The sequence below is a fragment of the Tuber melanosporum genome, assembly GCF_000151645.1.
Source record: "Tuber melanosporum whole genome shotgun sequence assembly, scaffold_40, strain Mel28".
Lineage (NCBI taxonomy): Eukaryota > Fungi > Ascomycota > Pezizomycetes > Pezizales > Tuberaceae > Tuber > Tuber melanosporum.
In genome coordinates, this window is record NW_003299085.1 from 147,810 (window position 1) to 174,218 (window position 26,409).

The 26,409-nt window shown below is 46.9% G+C and overlaps 5 protein-coding genes; 1 reads left to right on the forward strand and 4 right to left on the reverse strand.

Annotated features, from left to right (window-relative positions):
* Positions 1–209: 209 nt before the first annotated feature.
* On the reverse strand, positions 210–1,070 carry GSTUM_00007930001 (uncharacterized protein; the record flags this gene model as incomplete). XM_002839739.2 has 1 exon in its annotated part: positions 210–1,070. The coding sequence occupies one exon, from the start codon at positions 1,068–1,070 to the stop codon at positions 642–644; it is 429 nt and encodes a 142-aa protein (XP_002839785.1). The 3' UTR covers positions 210–641.
* Positions 1,071–8,176: 7,106 nt separating this feature from the next.
* Positions 8,177–10,193, reverse strand: GSTUM_00007931001 (uncharacterized protein). XM_052355796.1 has 1 exon: positions 8,177–10,193. The coding sequence occupies exon 1, from the start codon at positions 9,997–9,999 to the stop codon at positions 9,397–9,399; it is 603 nt and encodes a 200-aa protein (XP_052211762.1). The 5' UTR covers positions 10,000–10,193; the 3' UTR covers positions 8,177–9,396.
* Positions 10,194–10,207: 14 nt separating this feature from the next.
* GSTUM_00007932001 (uncharacterized protein) lies at positions 10,208–11,242 on the reverse strand (the record flags this gene model as incomplete). XM_002839741.2 has 2 exons in its annotated part: positions 10,339–11,242; positions 10,208–10,289 (listed from the first exon to the last, which is right to left on the reverse strand). Exons 1-2 carry the CDS (start codon positions 10,485–10,487, stop codon positions 10,208–10,210), a joined length of 231 nt encoding a protein of 76 aa, XP_002839787.1. The 5' UTR covers positions 10,488–11,242.
* A 1,957-nt stretch (positions 11,243–13,199) lies between these two features.
* On the forward strand, positions 13,200–13,897 carry GSTUM_00007933001 (uncharacterized protein; the record flags this gene model as incomplete). XM_002839742.2 has 2 exons in its annotated part: positions 13,200–13,736; positions 13,811–13,897. Exons 1-2 carry the CDS (start codon positions 13,512–13,514, stop codon positions 13,895–13,897), a joined length of 312 nt encoding a protein of 103 aa, XP_002839788.1. The 5' UTR covers positions 13,200–13,511.
* A 7,612-nt stretch (positions 13,898–21,509) lies between these two features.
* GSTUM_00007935001 (uncharacterized protein) lies at positions 21,510–22,001 on the reverse strand (the record flags this gene model as incomplete). The annotated part of the gene is made up of 2 exons (XM_002839743.2): positions 21,510–21,699; positions 21,750–22,001. One exon carries the CDS (start codon positions 21,999–22,001, stop codon positions 21,750–21,752), a length of 252 nt encoding a protein of 83 aa, XP_002839789.1. The 3' UTR covers positions 21,510–21,699.
* Between the last annotated feature and the right edge of the window lie 4,408 nt (positions 22,002–26,409).

Below are 26,409 nucleotides of genomic sequence, written 5' to 3' on the forward strand. Positions count from 1 at the left end.
GCCTTAGCCACCGACCCCGACGTTTCACTGTTAAGTCGAAGGGATGGCGAGGCAATCTGTCGATTAATTAACGTGCTTTGTAGGGCGCCGGGGCTCATCTAGACTGCGTAAAATATCTATCTGGATGCGAAGCGCGATCACTATTACCGTCAACCTCCTGCGCGAGCAAGCCTTACCGGTACGGTGCTCGAGCCCAGTAACACCCACTATCTATCTTTCTTTCATGCGCGCACAATACGGTACGGTGAATTCATTCCCGAAAGTGGACCCTCGGAGAGAGGGAGTCTCGGGGTACCGTATCCGAAGAAGAAAAGCCTTAAAGTCGAGTGATGTAATGTGACCTTGATTGACTATTGGTAATGGATGAATCAGTAAGGTGAGAGCGCCAGAGCGCCAGGGCCGACGTCGCGCGTACGGCTTTGATTCTGACAATAATAATATTATGCAGAGGGAAAAAAGAAGAAGGAAGGAACCACTGCACCGGGAACCGAGTTTCAAACGCCCGGAAAAAATTGGGAACAATGCATTAAATTCACCCTCCCCGCTTTCCTTCCGGAAAAAGAAGACCAATAAAAATAAGAATTACATAAGAATAAAAATAGACCCTTCCCTCGCTTACGTCCCCAAACCTTCTAGAAGCCTCATGTTACTGTACCCGTACTCGAGTATAGTACAGTACTGTACTGTACCGGTACGAGTAAAAGCCAAGGGGGGGGTTGAGCATCATGCAACCCTTGCCGGGGGCATTTCCACAACATCTTCAACTCCCGAAGCCATAATTTACATGATCCAAAACAACCCGCACACTTCCTCCAATCTCGCCTCGTCTCCTGAGGGTGGCGCGAAAGACAGGAAGCATGAACCAGCAAAACATCGCGAAACAAAGCAAAAGTGCGGTAAAACAGAACAAGAATCGGTGCCCGTGCCGCCGAGGAGGTACAGTACGAGTATGAGAGTGAAGAGAGAGGATGATGATGATGCTTAGGGCTGTGGTGGCACAGCATGGCGAAGCTTTGGCATTGTGGTGGATCCCCCCTTAAGAAAGTTGCGAAAGGGGGATTGGATTCCATGCTCTCGGAGGTTTTTTTTCTTTTCTTTTCTTTCTCCTTTTCCTCCCTCCATTTTTTTCTTTTTCAATTTTCTCGGGGATTGCTTGCGCGATCTACCCGCACCGCAGAGTTCGCATAGGCTGTACTGAGAGGTTCGCTCTGAGGAATCAGATATACTCTGGAATAGGGTTCGCAACTGGTTTTTTTGGTTTTTTTTCTTTTCGTATGGCTTTGATAACCCTTAGGAAATCTACTCGTACTGTACGATAGGCACGCTTGGTTCTGTGCTATGCTGTGTTAAGTTAGATTAGATACGGGGTAGTACAAGTACAATACTAGTAAAAGTACCCGCTTGGCTGGAGAGTGGCTTTCTTTGCCATGTCGTGCGTGACCCAAGGCCTGTTGGTTGGGAGAATCTATTCATGCCTTTGGCTCTCCACTTTTTCAGTGGATGAGGTTAAGGATGGGTGAACGAATGGGTTGGAGGTGGTACAGTACTCGTACTGTAGTATCGTGGTTTTGATCACGGCACGATGGGAACTTGCAGTTCCGAGAGAGCTGTGGTCGGGTGCGGGTAGGGTGGATAACAGTGGAAGTGGCTGGTGGTATGAAGTTCGACGGAAGGAATATAAACTTGTGATACCATGAACAGAGTGACGGATTATGGAACCTCAGTTCTGCATGCTCCCTCCCTCCTTGACATGCATGCCAACTCGCGGCTATTTTTTATTATTCCAGACTGAATTAAAGATTGTCCAGTCCAGGATTGTTCTTAATAAAGTGCCATAATATTATTATTATCATACCTGAACCCAGCACGTTCCTACATCCCAGATCAATCTATCAATCATCAGTCGGCTACCGTTCTTCGCCACGATGCTGTGTACTGTACTGTACGGTACAATACACGGGTACAGTACCCCACGAAGCATTAAACAAAGGCAGAAATAACAAAAATATCCCTTTCGTAACGCGGTAGTCTGACAAAACCAGCCCACCGACCCCAGCATGGCCATTCTGGATAGCTCAGCGCAGCAAATCACACCGGAATTCGCACCGGGATACCGAGACCCGGTCGTGAAAGTGAAACTTTGTGAAATTCACCAAAGTGTCTTCCCCGGTAGGTGGAGTACCCGTGAGAACTGGAACGCTATAATTGCACCTCACGCTAGAACATTTGTTGCCTCTCCCGGTAGGGACCGTCGTATTTTTATTCTTATTTGTCTCGGCGGAGGGCTGAAAGTCGCTTCTTTCCCGGGACGATCCCCCCCCCCCTTTATCCAAATATCCAAAGGGGGGAATTCTGAACGTCTTTAGCGCGAGGTTCAACTGATATTCCAGTCCTTGCGGTAGGGTTCCGGTAGGGGAAATACGATATTGCTTGAGCGCTGCGGTGCCCCTTGTGATGGCAATCTTCGTGTTCGTTCGTTGGTTCACAATAGAGTACCGGTGTTTGGAGTGGTTTTTTGTTAAGCGCTATGACCGGGTTCACGTAATTCGGGGGAGGGAAGGCTTTAGACGTGTTTGGGTACTGTACCTGTAGTCTGGCCTGGTCTGGTCTATGAGTGCCGTGCTGTCTACGGCACCTACTCGAGTACCGTATCATATGATAGGCAAATGAAATGAATAAAATGGCCATAACGCGGTCGTGTCCTCTTACCCCTACGATCGCACTAAATGCGATGCATAATCTTCCGCGGTTACAGTGTTTCCTGTATATGATTGACAAAATTCTCCTGATACGCCCGACTCTGGGGGGGAAAGTGTTGGGCACCGCTATACGAGTATTTCTGGAGGATTGTGGATATTTCCTTATTTGCGATTGCACTTTTCCAACTGGCATTGGCTGAACTGGCGCTTCTCATGTTACAAGTACAGTACCTTAGAGAGAGAGCGCGAGTAAGTGGGCTGGATCACTTGGATGGATGCGATAGGCAACTGAGGCCTCGAGGATAGTAATAAAATATGAATAAATAAAATGAATTGTGCTTCATGGGGCGCCTGTCGACTTATGGACCAGAAGGGGGGAGACAAAGTGAAGAGGAGAGAGAGGCTCTGTCAGGAAGAAATACTGTAATATTCTTCTTCTGGACAGGGGATCGCTCGCAGAAACCTGATGCTGACCCGTGCCTCCAATCATTCGCCTGTTCCAATCATTTGCACGATGATCCTTGATCCTGGTTGTGCCTGAAATGCATGCTATACCCAGCCAGCGAACTTGGCGTGTGCAATGACCACTGAAATTGCACCGAGCCAGGCGATTGGGAATCGAAATCTAACCCACATATGCACGCTTGTTGGTCCTCTCCAGAGAGAGGTGCCCGCCCGCTCAATTTGGGGCGTTGAAGAAACCGAGTTTATCTGGAGTGCACCAATAGCATTATGGTACCACTTTATGCATTCTATCTAACAGTTCCGTGTTAGAAGGGAGAACGACACTCGAGTACAGTACAGTACCAGAGCAGTTGGGGTGGTGTGTGAGTGCGTGTGGGCTCGGTCGGAGACACGGGGGGGAGCGTGGGAAAAGAAGGGAACCAAAACAATGTTGGCTCTATAACCGCACTTTTCCCCGGTCTGGCTGGACTGAAGAATTTAAACAAGATCCAACGCCTCATGGTATTATATGATGTGAACGCCTGACGAAAGTAGGAGATGTACGGAAAAGGGTACAGTACACGAAAAGTAATTTCAGAGCAGAGGAGAGAGGAGAGAAAGTATCAGACAGGTCCCCCAATCGGTGGTTCCATGGCACTCAAACAAGGTACAAGTATATACGTTACCCCTGAGGGAATGCAGTTGTCCTTCACCTTACTGTAACTCCACGCTAGCATCATCCAATCCTCACCAGAACCTTGGACTTCGCATGAGCATCAGAAAATTATGAGGTATCACCTTTCAGTAATAGAAGGTACGGTATTTCTCAAGATGCGTTGGCACTGACCGGGTTCACCAACAGCCCCCACTGAATAACTGGGCTGACCGCACTCAGCTCAGACCTAACAGATCGCCGAGGGAAGAGGCTGCGGTAATACAGTATGCCAGGTAGAGAAAGTCTGTGTGCTTCCGGTCGGGGAGGGTTTCTCCAACCCGTTAATCAAGCCAGTTATGGACGTGATTTGCATGGGAATGAGGTTTACCAAGAGAGCAGCACCCAGTCTTATTCGAGCGCCCGGCCGTGATCCATAGTTAGATATCCGTCACCCCAGCTCTTTGGGGAACCACACCCTTGCAATGGATCGGTAAATTGTCACCGCATTTCCCGTGTATTGCCTGTTGCCAAAATGTACCGTATGCCTTTACTCGAGCACCGTAAGCCTTTATATGAAGGTTGGGGGTGACGTTCTTGTTGACCTCTCTTCTCTTCACCCCCCCCCTCTTCGCCAGCCTAGTTTATGTTTGCTCACACGGTTCCTCCTCTAGTTTTCTTTTCGCTGGAACTGTATAATTCATCAACATTTCCGAAGCCACAACGGCAGCGCCCTGACAGCACAGATCGTCTTGTTTGGAGAGACAGTTCAGTTCTACATTAATTGCATTTATCCGTCACACCCGTTAGACGTCTCACATCACCCAGCCAATTGTCTCTCGGTAGTGTATCAATAAACAGCAGTATTGCCTTGATGGTACAACCAGTTGAGAAGAAGAAATAACGGTGGCCATGGTCTTCAAGCATAATTTTTCCTTCAGCCCTCGACAACCGGTTCCGAGTCGCCCAAGTTCCCGGTCATCATTGGCTTCAAGCCACGCGGGGGGGCTTCGAAATCCCGATGACGGGGAGGTGTCTCCTTCTAGTAAAGGTCCTTCATTTATGTCGTCCTGGGGTTCCAAGAGGTCCTCAGTGTCTTCGTTTGCGTCTTCCTTTAGGAGAAGACGCTATAAGGAGGCGCCAATAGCCAGTCCAGTGGAAGATGGCGAGGGGCCCGAGGGTGAAATAGCGCTGTCTGGGGATAGCGCGAAGGTCGTGCCAATAATCAGCGTGGGAGATTGTGGGGATGAACAGAATGGATTTAGTGGACAGAGTGATATCCAGAGGGATATGGGGATCGGATTACCTACTCCTCTTGGTCCACTTGGCCGTACAGCGATCGATATATCTTTTGATTCTACGCATAAAGAAACTCTGCAAACATTACCAGCAGAAATGAGCTTAAAGAAGCCACTAACCTTTGCGACACTTCATGCCCCCTTTCCGTTCATTCAGCCTATCACAGCACAAAAAAGTGCCAAGTCCAACCGTCGACCCGCCATGCTCAATATTCAAATACCCCCTCCTCCCCCATCCTCTTATACCATCCAGAGACATCAGATATCCCCTTCAGAATTGGCCGATTCACCATTGCGGATAAAGGGATCGAAAGGAGTTGAGCAAATTGGTCTGAGATTGCTGCTGCGGACTCTTTCGCCAGGTAGCGAAAGCGATGAGGACGCCAACGATAATACAATGCTTGGCCATAAAAATACCCGTGCGGAGGGATTACAGAACTACTTTGAAGAACCTACACCGGTATATTTGTCTAGCCCCTGGTTTCCCCCAACCCAACGGAAATCTATTACATTCGAGGATCCAATCATGGAGAGCAATCCTCAGCCCCGTCGACCATCCATCAAAATTGAACCCAGTGCTAAACTGGAAACCCCTCCTTCTCCAGTCATTTCCCCTTCCTCGATCAGAACTTCGGGAAGCCCTGCCCTTTTCCGCTCATACCTTGGTGTCCCTTCTGTTAGTCACACTCAAAGGCCCTCTACACCGTCCTCCACGAGATCTTTCTTACTTGAAGACGACGACAACAACGACGAAGTCGAGAATCAGGGGGTTGTCGGGGAGGAGCAACCGATTTCACGGAGAGGTTCGCTCAGTCCTTCCTCACGTCGATCTTCCATCAATACATTTTTCTGTCGGGGTAATCGCACATCTTTTAGTGGGGCGAGTAATCGTTGGTCTATCGGCCTAGGATCGATAGCGGACGCCGATATTGTAATCAAGGATGATGAAGACTTAACGGGCTATCCAGGAATCGACGAATTAAAGAAGCAGATATCCTGGCTTTGCACCAACCCCCCTGAGCACTCATCACCTCTGTCCGACGGAGAAGGTGACGATGAAGATCGTGTCGACTCAGATAGCGAGGGAGAGGGAAGTTATCATAAACACCTTACTCTTGTAACCAAGATGTCATCGAGGTCGCTCGGATCTAAATTTGGATCAGCCGGCTCGATGACACCGGAACTGGTTTCGTCGGTCTCAGATTCTTCTTCCGGGCCAGTTTCGACTCCGCCCCGGAGAAGAAATCGGCGGCGGACTGCGAGCTCGGAGTGCATAGTCTTGGAGGCGCTACAGGAAATGCATCTTGTGGGAATGAAGGCTGAGATCGAGCTTCCTCCCCCGATGATGAAGGGGCTGAAGATTTCTAGCGAGGTCGAAGTTCGGGGGGACGGTTCATGGTCGGAGGTATTCCTCGACCTTGAGGACGAAAGTAGATGGTAGTTGGGCGACCGACCTATATACACTCTTTATTATTTTGTTTATTTTCGCCTTTCCCTTATTTGTCTTACTATCAACATTTTCTTATGTTTGGGAACGGAATCGGGTGTTGGGTTGGAGTATCTTTGTTTTTTGTTCTGTTTTTCACCTTTCAAATCCACGGCACCGTTGTGATATTTTATTTGATCAGGGTCTTTCTGGTATTATCTATCTGTTCATGGATTGGGCTTATATAAAGAGCGGCGGGGGCAAAATTAGGTGTCTCTCTCATGTTATATCATATCTGGCTGGATGGCTTTATTAATCTCTTTTCTCGCACTTTATTTATTCTCCTTCTGGGTTTGGGTGGTCGGGGATTTTCTTTCGTGTATTGTTCGGTCAGGCAGGGGGTTTGGCTTTCATAGGCTTTCTCTTTTTATTCACAAGGCTTTGTACGGTAGATTTGGAGAGAATAGAACTATCACACAGGTTTCCCGGTATGATAGTTGATTCTGTCTCTCAAGAAAATCGAACTTAAAATTGCGTTTCCACTCCACTGCATTCACCTGAAACCTCTCTCCCTGCAAATTTCCGCGAGACATGAAAAACGAAACAAAAGAAAACAAAAAACAATAGTTAAACAATAACAATGCCGCTAATTATTCCATCTCAATCAATGTTGCAAAGAAGGCCTTCTGTGATCGAACTCGGGGGGTTAGAAGGGGGGGATTGAATCGGGGATTCTGAAAATTGGGATAGAAGGGGGGGGGTTCTATAATATCTTAGTAAGCAAAAATAGCAGGAAATATTCGTTGCTCAGAAGCAAGGAAAGAGGAGTAAATTATCCAAGGATCTACCAAAGGATATTTGTGGGATATTTTAGGAATTTTCTGCTTCTTTTGTCATAATTTTATCATTGTTTATTGTTTTGTTAGAAGGGGTTCTATCTTATAACCCCCCCGGTTCGAAAAAGCGCATTCCAGCCCTTCGATCGTTTTTTTGATCCAACCCCCCCCCCCCTTCATTGCAACATTGATTTGTTCTGATGGGAAGAAGAAAAAAAGTATCTCGCGATCACTCTACCCAACTGCCAATGGTTAACTTATTCATGGACGATCGCAACGGAAGAGGAGGTGATCGGTGGGGTTTATAAACGATTTTCCGATTGATCACTATCGGCTGTAATGGCCATCCCGAAAGAAGATTTTCGCATCTCCTCTCCAATTTCCCTTTCCATCCCAACGGAAAGCGGTGCCCGGTTCGAATCCTGTGGTCGTCACTTTCCACCAGTGCGGGTAACCCACTGAGCTGGTCGGCGCTAAGGGTGAGAAATAATCTTCAGGGAAGCGATTCTGCAGAGAGTTCTCCCCACAGGGTGGCGGCGCCGGATTACACTGCGATCCGGTATGGGAAGTTGAGGTAGGAAAGAAGTGTCGACTTTCAAACTTTTTTTTTTTCTTTTCTCATTTCTCATTTCTCATTTCTTCTTTCTTTCTTAGATATATTTTTGTTTCACCTGCGTTTTATTATTATTATATTAACCTTATGAGATACGGTACGTGAATTGATTGTATTGTGTGGTCAATTGCTGGTGGAGCCTCGTGTTTTTGTTGCTCTCGTGCGAGCGATTGTATGGTGGTGATGGGTTTCTCCGCAAAATGACTGACTGACCGACCGTGTTGTAATTAATTATTCAGTTTACTTGGTACAGTACAAGATGGGTGATATTCGCTTATTTCTTTTCCTTCTTCCCTTTCTTTTTTTTCCTGCTCCATGATCGACGGGACCTTCATCGTGTCACCGGCATAATGGTTACCAGATTTCGACCTTTCCAGCATTGAAACCCCAACCAACACAAAATCCACGTGGAGAAGACGGGAAGCATTTTTAAAAGAACATGTAACGGCCTGACTGGGCAATTCCACCCTTTCCATCTGACGACTCTTAAAATCTCTGACACCTTGCCTCGGTCACAGGCAACCCGGTATGTTCCGCCGTTTCGTGATCATCGAAAAGGGTCAATTTTTTTTCCCATTGGGCACCCGAGTATTATATCGCAAAGTATCATACGCGTGACCTTGCGAATGAACGGATGCAACTCAATTCCATCCATCCCAATCCCTACAACGCCCAGGTAATATGGTACTGTAAGTTACGTCGCGGTAGGTCCAAGTTTGAGGAAGGTTAACTAACGCCGGACACCACGAAACAATAGCAGCGGCAATATATCTCCAACCGGCCGCCAATCTTATCCGATGATAAGAACGAATGAAAAAAGGGAGGTTCCTCATCTCATCTATGATATAACAATCGTAAGTTATACTTATTCACTTATTCAAAGTTAGGCCCTCTTTCACCATAAGGGTATCGCTTGCCGAGAGCTCCGAACATCTACGACAGGAGGTGTAATAAGAGTATCTGGGAGAACCGGAATAGGCCCCAGAAGAGGACCCCGAGCGGGGTGCGTGGGATGACGGAGTATCTCCCTATGGTTGTGCTGTCGGGGGAGAGGGATGAGGTGTACGTGTGATGGTTGAGCAAGAGGGATTTCACAAATGCGGGGAGGTGATTAAGGGCACTTCTCGGAGGGGGAGAATCGGCAATACCGATAGGTGCCGGAGGGAGTTTTTTCTCCAAGGGAGGACCTCCACTTCCTACTTTAATCCCCCCATTCCCGGGTGAGCCGGAACCCGTCTCGCTTCCTCCGCTTTCACAGAAATGCTCGTCAAACTAGCCTCCCCGTCAATTTTGAGATACCTAACCTTAAACTCCCCACTCGCGACATCCCTTTCCTCCATCATCCCCGCCCTCATCAGTCCTCTTCTCCAGCGTCCTCCCGAACTGACCGTGAACAAGAGCTCCGATACTGACAACGCCAGCAGCGGACTAGCCACTCTCACCCCCGGCGAGAACCCCGACAGGGGCCCGTTTTGCGCTCCACGCGCATCTAGATTTGCCCGTGCGCGGCCCGGACAGTTTGGATCCTGCAAGAGGAGGTCGAGAGGGGATGTGGCGAGAGGGGATGTGGAGGTTGTTATTGTTGTGAAGCGCGGGGCAGGCAAGCGATCGTTCTAGACACCGACGTAGATGATTAATAGTACTCGGACGTCGCCCACCCGTAGTATTATGGCCCCGTTCTAGGCGAGGTGGATTTTGAAGATTTGGAGGTGAGGAGGGGGATTGGTTACTGTGTTGTAGACCGTTATATCTAAGGGGTGGATGGCACTCGATCCAAGGGGGGAGTTTGTAACGCATCGATTCACCAAGCTCTGATGGGCAGTATATTCCCAGGTGGCCCCAGAGGGAAGCACCCACTCTCGAGGACCTCCGTGTCTGTCGTGAGAATATGTCAACATCTGCCCCACGACCACCAAATCTAAACCATCGGGATAGACTAAGGGCGACATTCGTATCCAAGGACATGTCTCCTCCTCGGATAAGCCCTCTTCGGTAGACATTCACTATTTCCATCCTTATCAAGACCAGCATGGCCAACTACCCCAGCAACTCCACCACCCAATACCAAAAGTGTGTGCAAACAAACCGGGCCCCCATCATGTCGAAACCCGTCCACTACGGCATATTTTTTTTCCCCTTCTCTTCCATCTCTTCCTTGCGCTTCTGTGCTCCTCGAAGATATCCGCTTCGCGGTTACCCAAAATAAGTACCGTACTCCTCTCCGTTTATCCACCTCCGGTCAAGAGGCATGAGAGTGTTGACACGTGACTGGCGTGACATACTCGGTGTGCATATACCGCGTTAACCTACTGAATATTGGACTAGATAACGAGTTAGTTTGTTTGCTCCAACAAAGAGATTCCTTCATACCTCCTTAGCTGGCTATATTCCGCATACTCGAGCAGGGGAGCGGATGTTTGTGGAGGTGTTGTAGACATCATATTACTGACGAAGACCAGAGTAATAACAAATGGATTTCCCCCCTCACACCCCCCACCCTTCATTCCTTCATTCCCCATTCACTGTGTCCACCGTTGGGCGGCTGGCGAGGATTGGGTACCATAACACGGTGTCGGACTGTATATGAGTGATTCGACGTTAATAAGTCTGGATATTCCGTCACCGATCTGGCCGCAGCCCTTTTCCCCCCTTTCTTCAACCCCTCACCGCACGATGGCCTTGCATTGCATATCGTATCGTACGCGAGTATGTACGATACCAACGAAGTTCTGAGATGTACCTATCTGCCTTCCTTACAGGTGTGGGATACTTCGAGGCCCAGTTGTTGCTTGTTGTCTCTGCGAGATGTAAGCCATCACACCCCAGGGTAGATTACCGCACCGCACCGTTGGTGTTGGATTTGGGTTTATACTGCGTTGTACCTGTGGTGTTTGCTAGCTGGCAGACGTCGCAGCACGCACAGTCCTGAACAAGCAGTAGGTTAACACAAAAAACCATGATACGTGTTTGTCTTAGTGTGAAACGTTCAAAAGTGTTGATCTGCTCACGGTTACCCTAACCGCTTCCCCTCACTACCATGCGTTACCGTAGCAACAGGTCACGAAAAAGGGTTCATGCCCGCAGAACTCCCCTCCACACACTTTGCCACGAGGGCGCAAAAGACAAGGCAGAGAGTGAGAGAGGGTGAGAAAGATACTCCAGTAACCTGAAGACGTGGTGGGGTAGAGGAAGGGTGGGAGGGTGGGAATTAGGAACATAACTTACTGTACGTCGCTGTACTCTAACTCCTACATTGCAGTAGTTAACTTAAGACCTGCGAAGCAGAAAGTTGGCCATACCAATCGCATCAAGCATCAGATGAGGGGGCGGGTGTGGGGTTTTTATTCCATTCGGCCGGAGGCTACCCGAATTGTGGATTACTCGTACTTGCTTAACTTATCATGGTGGGTTGCGGGAACATTTCCTGCAGCTCACCTTTTCCGTGAGGAAAAAGTTCACTTTTGACGGGGTCATCTGACGGTTTATCTTATCATACATTTCCTCGTCCTTGGGGGGGGGAGGGTTAAGATATGGATTGGTTATCGAGGTTTTTTAGCATTTCTTTGAACTCTTGGGATGGATGGATGGATGGGGACCTCATGCAGTGGTTCTCGTGGCGATGCGGAGTTTTGCACTTTGGAAGCTGTGGGTTTGGTGCGGTTATGGGTGACGCGTTGAGGGAGTAGATTTGTGCATGGGAAGTCACTCGCCGCGGTATTATTAATGAAGCGGAGGGTTTCTGCGACCGTCGCGCAGGTGCGATGCAATAATATCATGCGAAACGGCAATAAAGGAACGGAGGAATGGATGAAGATGGCCTGCTCCCGCTCGTATGTTCGGGCAGGTGCTGGAAATGCCTCGATGATTATCGTCCTCATTCAAGTCATTATCGAGCAACCAGGCATGCAGTAAGGAAGACGAAGGCGTTGAACCCGAATTTGCCCCGTTGGAAGCCCATTGGTGAGGGGGGGGAGTGTGAGGAACTGCCGTATTCGGAGGTGGTACTGTACCGAAACTCTTTTTATCATTGGAAGAGCGGCGGTCATCGATGCCCTTCTTGAGTCACTTTGGTGGAGCTTATGGATACCGCACTGGTTCGAGATGCGGTCAATATAGCAGGCATCATTCATCTCTGCTAAATGGCAATTCTCCAATGGAGTGAGACCGCTAATTCCATCCACTAGAAGTGTTGGCTCATTTGCAGTGCGGATGACGGTCGGTGCGTGGGGGTTGTTCACCAAAGAGAGGAGGTTCATCCCGTTTTTGTTTATTGTGGGAGCTCAGGAGTGGGAACATAGTCTACTGTACAGTACCTATCCGACTGCTTGCTAGCGGATCACTTTCCCTTATCGTGTCGAACCGTATTCTATGATACATACGGTAGTTTTACAAAAAGTCCTGTGCTATTTCTTTTCTTCTCACGAAGGATAAAAATTACTGTATGGTACTTGTACGAGTACAAATGGCCACGCGCTAGCGTGTCCGATTAGAAAACAAGCAAAAAACAGAGGAGGCACAGCTGGACATGCCACTATGACGAATGGATCTCTAAAGTCAACGGTTGAAATGTGGGGGGGGATATTGAGAAGAAAGTATGACAAAAGGATAACCCCTTTGTTTTGCCTTTACTTTTTTGCATAATTCGTGAGGAGGTTGACCTCTCCCCATTCCTGGAGTTAAAGTCCCAACTTCTGTTACCCGGACCCGACCAAGGTGTCTCTCGTCACACCGCAAAGTGACGGGGACGTGCACGCGGCGAGCGACAATTGGATCGTCATATTTTTTTTATATCTTTCTCCCTTTCTCGCAGAAATACTCACTCCAGTGAATGGAATGTCCCCTACACCCACCCTAACCCACTACCAATTCGTAACCCTCCGCAACCTACTCGTAGAGGCAACTTTTTCAAGAAGTCTGAGAGCACGACACGTAGCAGTGGGCTTCCTCCGTTACTGTATTGCGGTTCCTTGCAGTGCGGTATGGGGGAGAGAGGAGAAGTCAGTCTCATGAGTTTTGCAACACTGTTACTTGCCAGCGTGTGTACTGTGTTTTGCTATTAAATCTTTGGACCTTTCCCACGACCCCGCAGGGTTTTCTTCTTCTCTTTCCCTTTCTTTCTTTTTTTCCCTCGGCTTCTGCAGTGCACTTCGATAGTTGCGAAAACAAACAAGAATATTATTTAACCCCAGCGACCACCCACCCACCCCCCTCTCTGACACCCTTACCCAACCCACACAACAACGATCATCAACGACAGCAATTACAGGTATTTATCCTCACGAAATATCAACTGCTGTCGCGCACAAACACTGCTACTTAAACCACATCGCAAACACCCTCGCTGCCGATAAAAATACTCGCACGACACGTAAATACGAAAAGAAAACAAAAGATGCCGCAAGAACTGCAGAGATCAGCCTCATCACCGGCTACAATCTCCCGCCGATCATCGGAAAAATCATCAAACACAACAACATTCATGTTGCAACCGACGTCGGACGACAACTGGGTGTTTTTCCCACAGCCCAGCTTCTCGGACATGAATGACGACGAAGATGATGACGAGGTGGAGGAGGGCGAGGGCGAGGATGAGCTGGAGAACAGGAGAAGGATCCAGGAGGAGCGAAATGGATGGGTTACTGCATTGTGGGGGAGGATTTTCAAGGCCAAGAGTTCGAGTGCGAGTTCTTCGGTTAATGGGGATTACGAGAAAGATCGGTAAACGGTGGTTTTTTTATCATCGTTTCTTCCCTTTTCTCTTCATTTCGGTATGCTTAAACTGAATTCCTTGGGGAGGTTGTTTGTTTTTTTGAGTACATGACACTAATGTTTGTGGTTGTAGCATTTCAACCGTAATATACCTCACTCCCTCCCTCACGCTATTATGATTCCCACGATCCGAACGAGCTACATGAACCCCCTTGTATAATACCCCTCCGTACCGAACCGGCACCATCATCACCATCATCACCACCATCACCACCGTCAAATCTCCGGGTTTCTTTTTCTTCTTTATTTTCCCCGTCCGGCGGGCAATTGATCAATTACCATCTTCGGCATCTCCTTTGTTCTCACCCCCCGCCCCCATATCTGCCACACTCCCCATCAACGGCGTCACCTTTATCATCATCATCGTCATCGTCATCATCATCATCCTGTATTTATCGGTGTTCGGACTTGTATTTCATACCCATTTCTTAACAGCACTCTAGAGAAACGGGTGTTTGGTGTTTATTTTTTATTTTTTTATCGATTCGGGAAAAAGACTTACCTCCAGGTTTGTTTTATTCTCTGTCTATGCTTGATTAAGATTTCTTTTGTAAAGATACCATCTCTTTGTATAGGATTTTTGTTATTTCCGTTTCATTTCCATTTCTTTATCATGGTGTTGGACATTTTGTGTTTTGGTTTTTTTATAAATTTTTATATATTCAAGTTTAGGGAATGGCGGTGTTTTATATCATTTTAAGGTCAGGCCAGGTTAGGTTTGTTTGGAATTTTTTCGTCCTTTGTTATCATCATTTTCATGGTCTTCATCTTCGTTATCGGAATTGTATTGTAAATATCCGGATTACCCCCCCGGTGCAGTTATTCGGTTGAGAAGCGGACTTGCCGTGCATGGTCTACGAAACTTGAATTCTCGCCCTGCGTTTTCTTTCCTTCTGATCAACAACTACTCGTATAGTATGATACCGTATTACCGGCGCTTGCTCTCCTTGAGCACTTGTGACTGCAGCCGCCACCACATACCTCCCAAAACCCAGTCAACACAATACCCAGCGGGCGCAGCCCAACAACCAACTTAGGTCCGACTGAACCGTGTCAAGCCCACCCATTCAGCGGGCCGGCCAGCCAAATACCTCACACGATATGCGCCGCCGCCTCCATCCAATAGTTTGTCAACCCAACCTAACCCAGCAGCACCAGCGCTTACTGCACAGTACGAGCATCATACTCGAGTATGATACTCGAGCACAATGCATCGCCAACCAACCGGGTCAAACCAGACTAAATACCCGCAACCATAATAAATGAATACAAGCAACCGGTTACACAATGATCATCCCACCATCACCACCATATCTCCACTACCTCTTATCAATCTTGCCAGTCTACAAAATCAAGGCTGGTCCCGTTTCCAACGCTCTCTCTCTCTCTCGGGATTCGCTGCCTTGAAGGGGGAGAGGGAGAGAAAGAGAGAGAGAGTGTGTGTGTGTTTGTGGGGGGGCTCTGCGGAGGTGTCATGCGTGATCACTCGGTCTAGGCCGGCGCCGGAGGTGGCGATGGATGGTGGTGACTGAGGGATATTTTGGGAGTGGGATGGTTCTCATTTTCCTACCCGCACTTCGTGGTTGGTCGGGCTGGTTTGCTTGCTGGGTGAGCACGGTGTCGTAGTGGGTGGTGGATGTACTGTAGGGCGATTTGAGGCTACGGGGGAGGTTTTTTTTTTTTTTTTGATGAAGGGTCTAGAAGGTTTGGCGGCGGGTATTATTATTATTATCGATTTTGTGGCTGTTTTGGTTGGATGGGTAGGGGATGCTACGGTGTGGCAATGTGCTTTTTTGATCGTGTAATTGCGATAGAAGAAAAAAAAAAAAAAAAAAAAAGATAGATCCGCCATCTGTTTTTGTTTGGCTTGTTTGTTTGGCTGGTTGTTTATGCGGTCTGGTTGATCGCGATCATGTGTGAAGGGATATTATATCTACGGTAGTCTTACCTAGCCTATCTGCCTTCGCTGTCGGTGCCTTGCTTGCTTGCTTACTGGCGGCGCCGGTAAATTTATCGATATCGGTGTAGGATCGCCGGGGCTAGACAGAGTGCGCATAGCGGAGGGAGAGAACACCGCTATTGGCCGGTATGTGCGAGAAAGTGGGATAAATAAGTGCAAACTAAACAAGACGAAACGGGGGGGGGGTAGAGGTACTGTAAATGGGGGGAACGGGGAAAGAAATAAAAAAAAGTTGTGACAAGAGTGGGACTTGAACCCACGCTCAGTTTCCCGAACCAGGATACGTGTTAAGATAACCTTAACCTGGCGCCATAACCAACTCGGCCATCTTGCCATATCAAAGGATTGTTTGGAATCTGACATTCTTATAGTGAATTTGTACTACGTGGATACTTTTGGTGCGTTTATCGAGTGCTGGGTCGGTTCTGGAATGAATGTTTGGAGGTCTATACTAGTGTGGGAAGTTCATGGTTTTTATTTCTCGGTGGATTCGGTAGAATTCAGTTTGGATATTTTCTACATAGGATGAACTGGTGGTGGTTCTTGGGGGGTGAGGACAAAACCAATGATGGGTTTTGGCGCATCGCACTGCGGAGTGGACGGTGTTAGGTAGTTTATCTAAGACTTTTAACACAGCGGTTGTCAATGATATTTTCGTAGCATCGTATGTTTTCGTTTTCCAGCTCTTATGTTGTAGTAGACCACGAGCTCGGGATTTGTGTTCTGGATCGAGTTCAGTGTTTGGTCATCCGAGCTTGAAGAAATTACATAGGAACTTATGCGTACTGCTGTGCTTCTGTGGCTGAGCTGATGGGTTTGCATACTCTATAAGCTCTGATAGCCAGGCAATGTGCTATGAGGCCGGGGTCGCATCCTCTGGTAAGGCTTTACGAATTTTTTTTGTGTCTCAGAGGGTTGGACAGCTCGCTTTCGCAGTGTTTTTCGGCCCCTTTCCGGAATAGGGAGTTCAGCTACATATAGCGCATGGCCATCATTGCGATGCCTACCACTATATCTGTTAAGCATCTCAGCAGATGCGGCGTCATGTTAGTACCCGACAATCCATTCACTTGCTCGGCAGAACGGCTGAGTGAACTCAGCTATCATGCAATCCGGAAGGAATAGTAGAGGAGGCAAAGAAACTGGCGATTCCTATCATACTTCTTTTGCCCTGATATATGCCATAACTCTTATAGGGGTGCGTTTGGATACAACGGTTCCGTTTCGTTTTGCGACCGTTTCACATACAAAAACACTCACACTCCTGTTTTGAAACGGTCACTTTGTAGGTGGCAACGGAACGGAATGGTCGTATCCAAATGCGCCCTTAAGCAGTGCACCCAATAGTCCAGTCAGTCAGTCCCCACCCGAAGGTGGGGCGGACGGTATCATTGAAGAACTGTGCCCGTGACGGACGGTAGTGGCGGCGTCCGCCCTAAGATCTGCCCGGGACGGACGCCAGGGCCCTGTAGGTGTCTCCGCAGATGTCCTGACTAATGTCAACTGCAGTTGTGATAATATTATGATAGCTGCAGGCGACAGTAGGTACCTATAGGTGATCGAGGGTGACTCCCGCACACTGTTGGTAAGATTCAAACCCAGTCAGGACTAGCACTACCGCTCGCCCGCGACGCTTGGATGCCCTGGCTCACGGGGCAGGATAGTACGCCAGTTAAAAGCCTTTCTTGGGGCACATGTGCGCCCTGTGACTTATATCATATTGCACCTGGTAGTGATGGGGTTGCCTCCCAATCAAACTTGGGACCTAGACAGATAGCACGAGAGCATGGTGAGCTGCATCACTAGCCACAATGGGGTATGATACTTCTCACTATAGCCTGGTAGACTTAGCAAGTCATGTGGCTTGGAAAAGTTTACCCCCAGATCCCCGCAGAACCTTCTGAATATGGATCGATTGATTGAGGGATGTCTATAGCCTAAGCACCCAGTGTACTCGAGTACAGTATGCAGTAGGTATCCAGGTTGCGGGGAAGCTTGGTCAAAATGGTGTACTGGTGGTTGCTTGCTCACCGGAAAGAATCCAGGATGTTTATGGTACTCGCAAGCTTAGCCGGTAAGGGTTGTTAGAGAGTTTGAACTTGTGCTGACCCCATGCTCATGAGTTGAAATGGGGACTCCTTAAGCGCAGTGATATAACGTTTGTATAAGGTAGGTGCCTGGCTGCACGCCATACGAGGCCTCCTTTTGGGTGGTTCAAACTCTAATCCATTGAGCAATGTCTCGGAAACTTGATCTTGACTTGCATCATAGATTTACTATAATTAAAATTTGTCCAACCAGCTCAGATTACGTTCTTCCTTCCACTGCAACTCCTTCAGCCTGCGGGCCGGGCGGAACGGAACCTTTGTCGAGACCTTATCACTTACTAGCGGCAAGCTTACTCCGAGGGTCCTAGGCTTGTATAAAGTCAACATTGAAAGGTAGGAGAGAATGAAGTATGGCAAGGTAAATTGTATACACCTTCCTCGTGGTCTCGTGATTACTCTGTCGGTATCTTGCACACTAGGTTCAGCTCTTCCTTGATAAGCCGAGTAGATGATGGGAGTTGGGGGATCCAAGAAAAAATTTAAATTTCCACCGAGAGCTATAAAAGGCGGGTGTGTTCCCCTTCGGTGTTGGATTTCTAAAATAAGTAGAGGATTATGGTGAACCAGTCGCTATCATACAGTACAAGAGTTTACAGGGAAGGTTTGGGAGTTCGACTCCCCGATCTGGGGCTGACGTAGACTACTGTACAATATCATATCATAGCAGGCGTTCAAGGAAGAAGAAAAAAAGAAAGCATTCTCTGGCAACCACCCTCTCTCCATGAGAATTATCAAGTTTTTTTGCCCTAATATATTACTCCCGAATTTTTCCGGGTGACTTCGGGGATGTTAATAAAGTGCAGACTGTGTGGTACTATAGTAAAGTGCTTTGACTCTATTGCTTTTTGATGTTCGTCCTCACACCTACTCGTACTTTTTTGTACTACATTACTGGGGGGGAACTGGACCCTGAGAGATATTCCCGGATGGCTCCGGAAACTTGGAAATCAACCTTCGATGTCGGTCACGGCAACCACAGAGACCTCCGAGAAAAAAAGGTTGGCCATAAGCAACGGCTCCGATTAAAGCCGAGCCTCTGTAAAGTTTTTTTTTTTTGCACTGTGGTTGTCTGTATTCTGTAAGATTAAGGGCTTGTTTGGATACGACCGCTCTGTTCCGTTCCCTCATACGAATGACCGTTCGCCTTCCATTCCCAAATAGCTGAACTGAACTGGCGTTTGGCAAATTTGAAAACCTGTCAACGGTTCCGTTGTCAAAACAGATTGGCTTGGCTTGGTAAATTGCAAGTTGGGTTAATAGGGCGGTTACTATAGCAACGAAGGGTTGATTGGTTAATCCAAACAGTCTCAGGTGTACTCGTATCGTACACATTTTCTACAGGCAAATCGTTGCGAAACGGGGACGGTCGACCCACCTTCCGTTCCCGCCAAACGGGCCCTAAAAGTAGGTGGGCAGGCTGTAGCTGGAGCGGGGATATTGATTTAAACCGAGGGACATCTTACTCGAGTATGTGGGGGAGGGTGGAGAAGATGCGCGTATCATAATATCATAGCAAAAGAGTGGGGGAATTGCAAATATGGGTATTGTTGGATGAGTGCTTAGGGCTTAGAGTATAGGGACTTGGTAATTATTAGGACTAAAGATAACTTATATATTATTATATAATATTATTGTATATTTTCGGGCACTGTTTGGAAGACCAGAAAAATGTCATTTTCTGGACTTTTTTGTGGCATTTATTGTTGCAGTAAAATTATCGCTCAACTTATGGGCCTCCCACTGGATTTTTGTTTTCATTGCAGTGGTCGGAATGGCGGCTACTATCTGGATATCGAATTTTGTTTCCTTATGCTCTTTGATCAATGGGATTCCCTGTTTTAACTGGAATTGGAGCCCCATTTGGAACACTCGAGAAACGTCTTTTTTTTTTTTAATATTTGGGTGCCTGTTTGCCATACCGCTAGGCAAAGAAAAAAAAAAAAACCGCAATTTTTGATAAAAACTCAAATCCCTTTGAAACCCCCCCCCCGATATCCAGATAACAACTGCCATTGCGACCGTTAGTGATGGAGGCGGGAATCCTGCGGGAGGCTTGTGCGTTGAGCTATAGCTAAAAGAACTCAATGTCTGAAAACATTTCGTTTGCGACAAAGATGCCATTTGTACTGTACTGGTATACCGAACTGTGACTTCTTTCTGAAAAACGGCATTTTGTTCACACACGGCGGCGCGCCAAACGGGGCATAAATTCTGGCAGTGGTGCTATTGTAAGGTCACGGCACGCCGTGGTATGATATTGATTTACATCCCTCCAGATTGTTCGGTTCGAGTTCGCGATTTCTGCAGGGGAATTTTTTCTTTCTTCTGGCTTAGCCATCGGGCGGGTGATGCGCAGAGGCTTGATTTCCGGCGTCCGGAACCATGTGTGAAATTCCTTGGACCTGGTTCACCGACCACATGAAGGGTCCCTTAGTTGAGCTCCTTGTCTAGTTTGGCGGAATGCGGATCTCTTTGTTGTGGGTTTTTATTTTTATTTTACCGCGGGGGAGGAAGACACCGGAGGGGGTGCTGCGGCTTTGATACGATGGTAAGTATTTTTTGGGCAGGCATAGCCAAGGAGTCAGGTAAAACAGAGCAAATCATATTCACAAGATATCATTCGACTAGGTCTTTGAGCAAGTTTGAGAGAGTGATACGTTTCGGCCTCCTGACGGCGAAACGAAAACCCACCAGCTAGAAGGCGAAAAACTTCCACAATTGCGGGATTGCCATGAGAACGGATGTTGGTGCGGGCTGCAGGGGATGGTGGGGTGCGTTTTTTTATGATACTTTGAGTACAGAAGGGGGGTGGAGGGTGGGGCTTTAGTATTGTGGGGCTTCCTGGGTTGGGGCTATACTAAAGGGGTGAAATGGGCAGCGATGATGGAATGGTAGCTGGGCGCCTCTCGGGGGCGGGATTTTCCCTCCCACATTATATCAAGTGACTCTCCATGCCTGTTGGATGGGAGGAACGAAGGCGTCACCGGGGTTGCCTTTTTGGCGGCGAGGGAGGAAAGGGTGAGTGATGGCTTAGGCTGCTATGATACCTATGTGGGAAAGTGGAGGTGTTCATTGAGTTGAATTTGCACCCTCCCTCCGCTCTCCCTTCATTTTGAGATTTAGAGTCGGCTTCTTTGTTTATTTTTTTCCCTTCCCCTCATTTGTGGGTTTTCTGGCCTGATTTCTCTGGCTATTTGCTTGTGGAAAGGGAGTTGGTATTTTGCCTAACATTTGTATAGCGTTGCTTCTCATTGCTTCAGCGATAATCGCAGAGGGCTAGAACACTGGATTTGTTCAAACTACTTTCCAGTATCGGGGCAACTTAGCCGCTATTGGGATGCACTGTAAAAGCACAACAAGGAAGATTATGACTCACTCATTAGGGGTAGATCTGGATCGCGGTTGTGCACCTGCGTGCACATAACCCCTGAGGAGTGATTGGGCTGATGGGGGTATGGGAATCTTGCGATCTGGTCGCTTTCCTCGTGCTTATCATAAAGACCGCTGGGAGGTGATAGGCCTACGGTTTTATATCTTCTCCACTAGGAGCTTGCCATTAATTGGGGTTGGCCAGAAGCAAGGAGGGGCTTTGGTTCTCCAAGGGAGCGATTCATGTGGAGATTCGCCCCCTGTGACTGTTTGGGATAGAATAGGTAAGGGAATTGGAAGAGAAATCTCGATGTTGGTACTGTACTGTGTCTGGATTTATATCATAATACGTTTCAATTGGGGCAGAAAAAAAAAAAATCACTATTAATGACAGAAAATTAAATTCCAAATCCGGTATCCTCCTCAAATTAGAAAATCACCACCACCACCACCCACAGCCGAGCCACCTCAGCTTCACCCATTTACAAAAAAAGCCAGTTCACTGAATGCGTCACCCTACCCGATCTAAGGATTTGTTAGCAGCACCTCAGAAAGAATGAAAGCGCGGCCCAAACCTAGGGAATCGGCGCCAAGAGTGTAACACCCGCGCAAGTCGCTGAGCATGTACCAAAGGCACCGTTGCATGCTGCGAGGGCTGGCATAGCAGCCGCCGCGGCCGCAGGAACCGTCCCGAAGACCGCCCCAGCAGCGGAGTAGCACACGCAGACAACGGCAGCACAGCCGCTCTGACAGATACCGTAGGAAATCGGGCCAGCGAGCGCGACGGTAGCAAAGGACATGGGGAGGAGGAGGTTTTGGAGCTTCATGTTTTGAGGAATTGAAGGTTTGGGGAACTTGATCGAATTTGTGGGTATGTGTGTATGCGCTTATCCGTGGCGGGAGGTATGGTGTGGTAGGTGTTTCGAGGGCACAGTGAGCTGAAGGTATGATACTCGGGGGCAGTTCAGGTTATATAGAACTTGAGCGTCCTGGCTTCGTCGTCGTCAAAGTCGAGTTCGCTTAAAAAAAAACTGCCCCTATCATAATCCCTCGCAGTGCGTTGTCCCAATCTCCTAGACACATGTGGTGCGGAGCATATGACTGACTGTAAGGGGTTGTGAGGGAGGCCTGAAATTTTGTGTAACGTATGTTCGAGTGATGGCGAATGACTGCTGATTCCTGACAATCGGTCGGTTAGTTGGCTGTAATGGGGAGAAGAAAACTGGGGCCTGTATCATACTTCAATGGGATAGGAGGAACATATACTTTATAATATTGTTTGCCGTAACTTGTACGAGTATTGATTTTCTTTGCCTAGGCGGGCTTACCACTCTACTGTGCATGCAGGAGGAAATGACGCGACGTTTGTAAAACGGACTGCTGTTGCATTACCCAGAGAAGGATTGGCCAGAGCCTCAGAATTTTAATGGTTTGCAACAGCAGTCCGTTTTTACAAACGTCACCACTTTACAAAGTATCGGGCGATCGCATGCGGGATCTTGCTCACAGTATAGTACTGACAGACAGTGCGGATATAATAGATCATAAGGTATTGGGATATACGAGGATATACGGGGATATACCGCAATCATAGAGAGCAACTCATTGCCTTGACCAATTAATGAGCCGCATATTTGGCGTGGGTACGGTGCATGTTTTAGTCTTCTTGCACTTCATGATAGTTTACTCGAGTACTCGTATGGTGGAGCACTGTTCGGAATGGCCGGCAATCCCCGTGGGGACTAATGTGGAGCCGGATGGGGATCAGAGCCAGGTGGGGGACTAATGCCCCGTTGGGATTTTATATCATACATGGCTAGAATGTCCCTGTGGTAACTGGAGCCGGATGGGATCAGAACCCTGATGCTTAACATATGATACAGTAGAGCTACTTGCTACAGGCAAGAAGTACCCGAACATTTAGGAGGAAAACAGGGATATTTCAGGGATATTTCAGGGATATTTTCAGGGAGCTTTCAGGGGTGTAAGAGAGCGGTAGAAGGCCCGTGTACCTAGTTAAAAGTTAGCAATCCCAGCATAATTGACCTATGAATTCCTATCCACTATTCTTCCCCGGTCCGGCCAAGTGATATCTCGGTCTTCCCTTCCAGAACCCCAATTCCCAGTACCAAAGTTACTTCCCGTATACAAAATAGTAAGTATTATTCAGTGTAAATATAAATAAAGAAGTTAGACTTACCAGAATAGAGATGCCTTCTGATACATCATATAAAAAATGGTGTTTTGTCCAGGCCCTGTGTTACTGAGCTGGCTGGACCTATAGAGAGATTGTAGCAGAACTAAATCTTGCTCTCAACAGAGTCCACGACATATGCCAGGCACCGGCCACCCCGAAAGAGAGAAAAGGCCGGCCCTTCTCTATCGATACTCCAACCTGGTGGCGACTTGTTGCTACAGCGACAATGTCTGCTGCCAACTGCTGCCTAACCTACTCTGAAGTCGCTGAGATCTGTGGCATTCAGGCTAGTGAAAAGACCTTGCGCAAGGCATTTTCACTCGAAGGGTATGCTCAGCGGAAGGCAAGAAAGAAGCCGTTCTTGGATGAGTGTACTAAGCAATTACGCTTAAATTTTGCTCTCCAACATTTTGGCTGGACAAGGGAGGATTGGTGCTGAGTTATCTGGACTAATGAATATTATGTCTGGATGACTGGCCCCCACAGTACCACTTGGGTGACTCAGCGCCTGGGGGAAGAATACAAGGAGGATTGCATTGCATCCAAGTTTCCCAAAGAGAAAACCATAATGATATGGGGAGGGATTCTTGGGGGCAAAAAAACCCCTCTTGTGCTTTGGAATAGGGAGGACTGGAGTACTATAACTGCTAACAGTTATGTTACTAATGTTCTTACCCCAGTTCTCTGGCCATTCTGGTATTGGGAAAGTCACTAGGCTGGAAGTCTACTAACAATTATGGAGAATGGGGCAGTGGTACATAGGGTAAATTACACTACCAGAATCCAGGAGGCCTACCATATGCCAAAGATGAATTGGCCACCCCGTTTCTTAGACCTTAACCCCATTAAGCATGACTGGCATATGCTGAAAGATAAGCTCAACAAGTGATGTCCTTATCCTGCAAATATGGAGCAGATATTGGAGGCAGTTGTGCAAGAATGGCACCAGATCCTGGAGGAGGATATTCTGGCATTAGTAGACTCAATGCCTGAGCAAATTGAGGCTGTCATTGCAGCTGGTGGTAGACATATGTACGGGTAGCTTTTTTTTCTTTTCTTTTTTTCTTATTATATTTTCTCCTAATTTAGGTATATATGTTACAAAAATCTCACGATCATCAATGTTTCTTATCTTTAAAGATTCTAATTTGGCCTATATGAGTTCTCGAATAGCCAATTAACCCCCCTGTTTTCCTCTTCCGATACCCCTTATCTCACCCTGTGCCACAAGGGTGTTTACCCCTCCTGTGTTCGGGTACTTCTTGCCTGAGACAAGTAGATATCTTGGCAGGTTTAGACTAGGGTATGATGATTTTATATATAGGCATTTAGGTGGCCATGATGCCAGAGGGGGGGGGGCAAATAGCCTGCTATCTAAGAGTTTGGTATATAGTATTTATTTTAATTTTCCACAAATTCTATAAGCTCATAATTTGTATCTTGTACATTTGCTCTATTATCTTCTTAAACAAAATCTTTTCTCCAATTTCTAATTTCCAAATTTATATATTTCTTGATATCTAACTCAAAATCTGACTTCCCATCAATAGGAAGCAAAAGACCTGTCTTGCAAAAAGAAAGTAAAATTAGATTAAGTTCTGTAGAATGAAATTGGTAAAAAGATACTCCAACACTGTGAGTAGTAGTTAGGACCGAGTGGTTAGCCACACTCCATCTTTCAAAATCAGCTACAGACTCTAAATCAAAGATTTTCTGGCTGGTTAGGACTTTTATCATACTAGTTTCTTAAGTGGATTATTGATAGAGACATCAAGGGGCTGGAGAAGATTTGTATAATTAGGTGGGATGAGGGAGGGGATGATATTGTTGTTTTAGAGAAAAGTTGGAAAATGGCTGAATTTTTATAGAAACCCATTGAATTGAGGATAAAGAGGATTAGTCAGCCACCTAGGACAGAGATAAGGTGATTTTTAATGTATTTTCGAAAAGATTATCATTCATATAGGTAGTAGGATTATATTCAATCAAGACATCAGTAGTATAGTAGGAGTACCGGGATCTGATATCTAGGAACCATCTTAAGTAGAGTAATCCCTTCTTGGAATCTGAATCTGTGGTCTCCAACACTCTCTTCTAACCCCCTTACAGGGCGTGCATGTGATCATACATATCTATCTTAGTTGTATCCTGTAACTATTATGCCACAGAATTGAAAGTGTCAGAATAACACTATATAGGTCACTACTGTCTATCTGACAGGTTCCTGTTCACAGGATACATAGAAAGAGACCTTTGGCTAGGTCTGCAAGGTGGAACAGAATAAATCTGTCAACTGTCCAGAGAGCCACTCGGCTTCAAAGATAGATTATCTTTAACATGTGCTGTAGGTAACAGGATGTTTTCGTACAAAGATATGATTTTGAATATTGGAGGAGCTTTATGAAGATTCAACACATTCTTATCTACTATACACTAACTAAAAGAGTTTAGAATTCTTAAGAAGCACTACCGAAGAAGCCAATAGACTTCTCAGAGTGTTACAACTAGGTCAAGGAATGCATTGTAGTTGAGGGAATTATCACCAATACTAGATAACAACTAAAGCCATAATACTTAGGACAACTAAGAGTGGTCAACCATGGGATTATCTTCCAATCTTGTAGAATGGCTTTCAATGAATCAGTAGGAAGTTATCAGGAAGATATTTGTAGGTTGGATCAGGAGTATTGGAGGTTTAAAGTTGGCAACCTATGAAGGTTGCACATATGACTACTGATACAGACACAACCTGTGGATGAAACTGAACATTTTATCAATAAGGGAGACATTTGGGGCCAATATAGTTCCACTTGAGAACTAGGCCATAAGTCTAAGAATTCTGAATATTGGATAATTACTATTGAAAACAGTACAGTTCCCAAAACTGGCAAAATAGTAAATTACCAAACAAGAGTATGATAGTTTTCAGGGCCTTCCAGTATTCGCACTTTTGGAGAATACCTGACATTGCAAGTAATAGTTAGAGAGGTACATAATTTGTATAAGAGATAGATGTAGTCTGCTAACACTCAGACATA

Excerpts from the sequence above, each read along its gene's own strand:
- GSTUM_00007931001 (XM_052355796.1), bottom strand. The coding sequence starts at position 9,999 with ATGCTGGTCTTGATAAGGATGGAAATAGTGAATGTCTACCGAAGAGGG.